Source organism: Callorhinus ursinus, unplaced genomic scaffold (genome assembly GCF_003265705.2).
Source record: "Callorhinus ursinus isolate GAN/ISIS: 27379988/994484 unplaced genomic scaffold, GSC_fseal_2.0 scaffold1, whole genome shotgun sequence".
In the NCBI taxonomy this organism is placed as follows: domain Eukaryota; kingdom Metazoa; phylum Chordata; class Mammalia; order Carnivora; family Otariidae; genus Callorhinus; species Callorhinus ursinus.
The window spans coordinates 50811548-50819202 of record NW_027397063.1 but is presented as its reverse complement, the minus strand read 5'-3'; the positions used below and the strand labels follow the sequence as shown (position 1 = coordinate 50819202).

Sequence of the window (7655 nt, the reverse complement as noted above, 5' to 3'; positions counted from 1 at the left end):
AGTCTGGCTAAAGGTTTAGCAATTTTGTTGATCTTTTCAAAGAACCAGCTCCTGGTTTCATTGATCTGTTCTATTGTCTTTTTTGTTTCATTTTTGTTTTTAGCTTCAATTTTGTTTATTTCTGTTCTAGTCTTATTTCCTTCCTTCTACTGGTTTTGGGTTTTGTTTTTTCTTTTTCTAGCTCCTTTAGGTATAAGGTTAGTTTTGAGGTTTTTCTTCTTGAGGTAGGCCTGTGTTGCCATAAACTTCCCTCTTGGAACAGCTCTACCCATAAACCAAAGATTTTGGACCATTTTATTTTCATTTTCATTTGCCTCCCTGTATTTTTTGACTTCCTGTTTGATTTCTTGGCTGACCCATTCATTGTTTAGTAGAATGTTATTCAACCTCCATGTATTTGTGTTATTTCCAGATTTTTTCTTACGAATGATTTCTAGTTTCATGGTATTGTGGTCGGAAAAGATGCATGGTATGACTCTGATCTTTCTGGATTTGTTGAGATTTGGTCTGTGTCCTAACATCTGATCTGTTCTGAGAATGTTCCATGTGCACTTGAAAAGAATGTGTATTCTGCTATTTTAGGATGGAATGTTCTGAATATATCTGTTAGATCCATCTGGTCCAATGTGTCATTCCAATCTATTGTTTCCTTGTTGATTTTCTGTTTGGATGATCTATCCATTGATATAAATGGGATGTTAGAGTGTCCTACTATTATTGCTATTACTATTGATTACTTCCTTTATGTTTACTGGCTGCTTTATGTATTCGGGTGCTCTCATGTTGGGTGCATAGTCATTTACAATTGTTATATCTTCTTGTTAGACTGTTCCCTTTACAATTATGTAGTAATTGTAATTGACAAATCTACTTTGTCTCTTTTTACACCAAAACACATAGTAATTAAAATGGCAAAAAGGTAGTGATAGAGAGTTTTAAGAGCAGCAAGAGAAAACAGTTACATACAAAGGAAACCCTATAAGGCTATCAGCTGATTTTTCAGCAACATTTGCAGACCAGAAGGGAGTGACATGATATATTCAACGTGCTGAAAGAAAAAAAATTGCAACCACAAATATTCTATCCAGCAAGGTTATCTTTCAGAATAGGAGACAGTTTCCCAGACAAACAAAAATTAAAGAAATTCACCACCACTAAACTAGCCTTACAAAAAATGTTAAAGGGGACTCTTTTTTTTTTAAGATTTTATTTATTTATTTGAGAGAGAGAGCACATGAGAGGGGGAAGGATCAGAGGGAGAAGCAGACTCCCCGCTGAGCAGGGAGCCTGATGCAGGACTCGATCCCGGGACTCCAGGATCATGACCTGAGCTGAAGGCAGTCGCTTAACCAACTGAGCCACCCAGGCACCCTAAAGGGGACTCTTTGAGTGGAAAGGAAAGACCATAATCAGGAGTAAGAAAAGTAGGAAGCATAAAAGCAGTAAAAATAAGTATATCTATAAAAATTGGTCAGGAGACTCACAAAATAAAAGAATATAAAGTATGATACCATATACCTAAAACATGGTGGTTGGGGGAAGCAGGGAGTAAAAATTTGGTGCCTTTATAATGGGTTCAAATTTAAACAGCCATCAACTTAATATAGACCACTATATGCAGAAGATGTTATATGTAAACCTAATGGTAACCACGAATCAAAAACCTTTAATAGATATGGAAAAAATAAAGAGAAAGGAATCTAAGTATATCACTAAAGCAAGCCAGCAAACCATGAGAGAAGAGCAAGAGAAGAAAGGAGCAAAGAACTACAAAAACAACCATGAAACAATGGCAATAGGCACATACCTATCAAATTACTTTGAATGTAATGGACTATATGCTCCAATCAAAAGACATAGGATGACAGAATGGAAAACAAAGCAAGACCCATCTATATGCTGCCTACAAGAGACTCATTTCAGACCGAAAGACACCTAAAGATTGAAAGTAAGGGGATGGAGAAACATTTATCATGCAAAAGGAAGTGAAAAGAAAACCGGGGTAGAAATACTTATGTCAGACAAAATACATTTTATTTCTTTTTTTTTTAAAGATTTTATTTATTCATTTGACAGAGAGAGAGACAGTGAGAGAGGGAACACAAGCAGGGGGAGTGGGAGAGGGAGAAGCAGGCTCCCCGCTGAGCAGGGAGCCTGACGCGGGGGACGCGGGGCTTGATCCCAGGACCCCGGGATCATGACCTGAGCCGAAGGCAGATGCTTAACTGACTGAGCCACCCAGGCGCCCCACAAAATACATTTTAAAACAAAGACTCTAACAAGCGACAAAGAAATACTTCTTATATTTCCAATATTGCCTTGGTACTATATTTCTGAAGCATTTTGTAGTCATAGGTCCCTTCACAGTAATAAGTCACATACCAAGACCCCCCAAAATGCACCTATGCACATCCCATACAGTATTACATAAAATGTCAAGGAGTTTGTGGACCACAGGGTAAGAACTCTCATGTTGTGACTTAAATCACATTTACTACATAATACATCCATAGCTCATCTATCAAATCATATTTGCCAAGCATAAAAAATACTCAATAACATGGTATCTGGCTCATAATTCAGTAGAAAGGTAAGAGATTAGAGGGGCGCCTGGAAGGCTCAGTCGTTAAGCGTCTGCCTTCGGCTCCGGTCATGATCCCAGAGTCCAGGGATCGAGCCCCATATCGGGCTCCCTGCCCCGCGGGAAGCCGGCTTCTCCCTCTCCCACTCCCCCTGCTTGTGTCCCCTCTCTTGCTGTGTCTCTGTCAAATAAGTAAATAAAATCTTTAAAAAAAAAAAAAAGGTAACAGATTAGATACATACTTATACACATACCCTAAGTAAGTACCAAACCAGTGATTGTGACCACATGCTGTAGGAGTTCAGAGGAAGGAAAGATAAATGCAGGCAATGATGGTCTAGGAAGATTTCCTCTAGCGGGGGCAGAGCATTTCCATCAGGGGAGAAGAGTAGGAGATGAAATGTAGAAGTCAAAAGTGGGGGGGTAGCCAGGAGAAAGATATGAACAGAGATAAGAGTGGGAGACAGGCAAGGACTGAATGGGCAGATAGTCGAGGACGTTGGCTCTAAGTGGAGGCCTTGATGGACAAAGGAAGAAAGCAAATGAAGCAGCTGCACTCCTTGTAGCCTTTTAGTTTTTAACTTCCAGCAACAAAAATCAACATTATCAGAAATAGCAAACCACCATCAGCCATAGAGTTAATGGGGACTGTGATGCATTCCAGGGTTTCATGAGAAGGTCAAGAAGCTAGAAGAAATCCCATCTGTGCCTCGAGTTGTGAAAATATAAACTTAGCTACTCTGCATTTTTGTTTCAGCAACATAACTCTGCTTATAATTCCTTACACACACCATGCTATTCTAGCCTGTTTTGCCTTTACTCAAGACATACCCTCTTCTAGGAAAGCCTTTTGTCTGACAAAAATTCAGTTCAGATAATCTTTCAAACACTTGTGATGTCCCTCACCACCAGACTGGAGAAGTACCCAGTGCTTATCTCCACCATGACAGCTCCTCACTGCATTGAAGTGATCTGTTCACCGGGGCAACTCCCTCTGTGGGCAGAGACTATCTGGCTTACCTTCACATCCCTAGTGTGCAGGTAGTTGGTTATCCTAAAAGGCCACTGCATGTCTCCCCTCTGACAGCAGATAATCCTTGCTTCTACTTGTGATTCTCCAGAACCGTAGATTCCAGAACCTGGACATTAGGGTAATCTTTTCTCAACTAAAATTCAAGGGTGGTGGTGTTCATTGTTGGAGGTGATGTTACCAGTGGCGTTTTAAACAGTATACACAAGTTTCAAACAGTATACACACCTCAGAGATACTGTGGGCTCAGTTCCAGACCACTGCAGTAAAGCGAATGTCGTAATTAGTGAGTCGAGTGAATTTTTACTTCCCAGTACTCATAAAAGTTATGTTCATACTATACTATTAAATGTACATTAGAATTATGTTTTAAAAAACCATGTACTTACCTTAATTTTTTATTGCTAAAAAGGCTAACCATCATCTGAGCTTTCAGGAAGGCCTTGCCTCGATGTAACTGACTGCTGACTGACTAGGAGGGTGATTGCTGAAGGTTGAGGTGGCTGCAGCAATCTCTTTAAAAAGACAACAATGAAGTTGACTGCACCGATTGACTCTTCCTTTCACAATTTCTCTGTAGTATATGATACTGTTTGGTAGCATTTTACCCACAGTAGAACTTCTTCTAAAATTGGGGTCAATCCTCTCATCCCTTGTTGCTGCTTTATCAACTAAGTTTATGTAATATTCTAAATCCTTTGTTGTCATTTCAACAATCTTCCCCAGGAGTCGATCGCCTCTCAAGAAACCACTTTCTTTGCTCAGCCATAAGAAGCAACCATTCGTCCATTAAAGTTGTATCATGAGATTGCAGCAGTTCCGTCCCATCTTCAGGCTCCACTTCTAATTCTAGTTCTCTTGCTGTTTCCCCCACATTTGCACTTACTTCCTCCATTCCAGTCTGGAACCCCTCAACCCATGATGGTTGGAATCTACTTCTTCTTCACTCCTGTGAATGTTGATATTTTGACCTCTTCCCGTGAATCATGAATGTTCTTAATGACATCTAGAATGGTGAATCCTTTCCAGAAGTTTTTCAATTTACTTTGCCCAGATGCATCAGAAGAATCACTATATAGAGAGGTATAGCCCTAAGAAATGTATTTCTTAAATGATAAAGACTTGAAAGTCAAAATGACTCCTTGATCCATGGGTTGCGGAATAGATATTGTGCCAGCAGGCATGAAAACAATCTCATTGTCCATCTCCATCAGAGCTCCTGGGTGACAAAGTGCATAGTCAGTGAGCAGTCCAATTTTGCAAGGAATCTTTTCTTTCTGAGCAATAGGCCTCAACAGTGCGCTTAGGATAGTAAACCATGTTGTAAACAAATGTGCTGTCATCCAGGCTTTCTTGCCCCATTTATAGAGCACAGGCAGAGTGGATTTAGCAGAATTCTTAAGGGCCCTGATTTTTGGAATGGTCAAGGAGCACTGGCTTCAACTTCAAGTCACCAGCTGCCTTAGCCCCTAACAAGAGAATCAGGCTGTCCTTTGAAGCTTTGAAGCCAGGCACTGACTTCTCTCTAAGAAAGTCTTAAATGGCATCATCTTCCACAATAAAACTGTTTCATCTACAGTGAAAACCTGTTGTGCAGTGTAGCCACCGTCATGAATTATCTTGGCTGGATCTTCTGGATAACCTACTGCTTTCCCTTCACTTTTATGTTACGGAGATGGTTATTTCCTTAAACCTCATGAACCACCTCTGCTAGCTTCCAGCTTTTCTGCACCTTCTTCATCTCTCAGCCTTTCTAGAATTGAAGAGTTAGGGCCTTGCTCTGGATTAGGCTTTGGCTGAAGAGAATGTCATGGCTGGTTTGATCGTCTATCCAGACTATTCAGACTTTCTCCATATCGGCAATAAGGCTGTTTTGCTTTCTTAGTATTTGTATGTTCACTGGACTAGCACTTTTAATTTCCTTCAGGAACTTTTCCTTTGCATTCACAGTTTGACTTTTTGGCAAAAGATGCCTAGCTTTTGGCCTGTCTTGGCTTTTGACATGCCTTCCTCACTAAGCTTAATCATTTCTAGCTTTTGATTTAAAGTGAGAGACATGTGACTCTTCCTTTCACTTGAACACACAGAAGCCACTGCAGGGTTATTAACTCACCTAATTTCAATCCTAATTTCAGTTATTGTGTCTCAGGGAATACGGAGGCCTGAGGAGAGGGAGAGAGATGGAATGGCTAGTCAAGCAGTCAGGACACACACATTTATCAGTTAAGTTTGCTGTCTCATATGGGCGTGGTTCATGCCTCAAACAGTTACAATGTTCACATTAAAGGTCACTGATCCCAGATCACCGTAACAAATACCATGATAATGAAAATGTTGGAAATACTGCGAGAATTACCAAAATGCAACATAGAAACACGAAGTAAGCAGATGCTATTGGGAAAGGTGGTGGCGACAAACTCGCTCAGTGCAGGGTTGCTACATACCTTCAGTTTATAAAAAAGGCAGTATCTGCGAAGTGCACTATGGGAGGTAGGTCCGTAAGTCTATAAGTACCTGGGCCTCAGTGCCTGTAACTGTGGTGCTGCATTTGCTTCTCCAACATCTTTGCCTTGAGGGCTTTGGCTGCCGGAGCCTTTGGTCCACTGGTCCTGTCTTGAGCACAAGACGCAGGCTGTGATCAGATCACCTGGGGGTGTCTCATGGCCTGCGTGTTCAGAGGCCCCTGGGTGCTCTGCCCAAATGTCACCTCACGGAGGGTTTCCCTGATCGCCTGATGGAAAATAAAAATGACCTAGCAGTCCCTCCATCCTGTTTCGCCGCTGTATTTTCTTCATTAGCATTTCTCACTGTCCCATTTCCAATTTGATCTCCGTATCTTTTAACACTGTGTTCAAAGAATTCTTCTACAGTTTTTAATGTACTTCAGATGGAAAGTCAACTTTTCCATCGAGTTTAACTTTTCTTCCTTTTCTGTTTAAAGGAGGACTCTCTGGATCACATTTGAGACATGGAAGAAGTTTGTAAAATTTATGAAAGAGGAAAGAATAAAAGAAGAAAGGCGAGAGCAACTCCGCCGGAAGGTGGCTGAAATTCTCCCAGACTTCCAGGCGCTTGCGCCGCGCTGAGCCCGGGTGCGGCGGCGGCGGCGGACACTGGCGCTGAGAGCGGGTGCCGCGTGTGGGCCGGGCGTCCGCACGCAAACACCTGCTCTGTGGCCTACTGGGCACTTCTTGGATCAAAGGGCCTCTCTGGGGAATTTTTACTTCCTTCTTTGATTTCTGTTGGATTGCTAATTAGTTCACTAGAGCATTTATCACAGCAGGATCAAAGAACAGTGTAAAGCTCAACTATTCAAATGCATCCTATATATTTTTAGCATCAGAAATTTTAAAGAGTACAAGTGTTTGCTTGCCCGAGTCTCTGAAAGAAAATGTGTCCCTATAGTTTAACATATGAGTTGTTGACAAATGTTAATAGAAATTAAAGGCAGTGAGTACACAGAAAAGGAGTCACAGGTGGTCCGTGATCTAGTACCGTAGCATCGGCAAGAGGCCCTCTGCCCGACGCCATCCTTTGTGCCCACCCTGCTGGAGAGCCGCATCTCAAATGGAACCCAGTGCAGCTGCTGCAAAGGGCAGCAATTGTCTCCTCATTGCAGGGCAACTGTGGCACCAAAGATTCTTCTCTTCAGTGCATCCTGACAGGCATGAAGGGAAATCCAGAAGCTAATGACTCTCTCAGGGGCAGTCCAGCAGTTCGTTAAAACGTCTGTGCATGCTTCCAACTACAGCTTCTAAATAATACACTCCGTCTCTCTTCTAGTCCTCCGCTCGGTTTGATCCACATAACGAGATGAATTCAAAGAACGATTTTAAGGTGCAGATGACTATAGAGACTGGCAAAATGCTCTTCTATGAATTGTCTGAAATACCTGCTAGAAAAAAATTTTTCATTACAAAATACATGTTCGTTATAACAAATCTAAGTAATAAGTGCACCCAGTAGAACAAGTCCCTTGCAGCCCTGAGGTAACTGCTAGTAGTTGCTAGGTTGAAAATTCGAGTTGGTAAGATAAAGTTCAAT

At 41.5% G+C, this 7655-nt stretch overlaps 1 protein-coding gene across 6 annotated transcripts in view; it reads left to right on the top strand.

Moving 5' to 3' along the window:
• CCDC191 (coiled-coil domain containing 191) overlaps nucleotides 1-7655 on the top strand; it is an 88965-nt gene extending 81310 nt beyond the window's left edge. For 5 of the 6 annotated variants that reach the window (XM_073893543.1, XM_073893549.1, XM_073893535.1 and 2 more), the window contains one exon: nucleotides 6553-7655. In XM_073893543.1, the coding sequence (XP_073749644.1) occupies nucleotides 6553-6697 (145 nt within the window). In that variant the 3' untranslated portion in view covers nucleotides 6698-7655. The remainder of the gene's footprint in view (nucleotides 1-6552) is intronic. The other variant, XR_012378478.1, reaches the window with a different exon arrangement.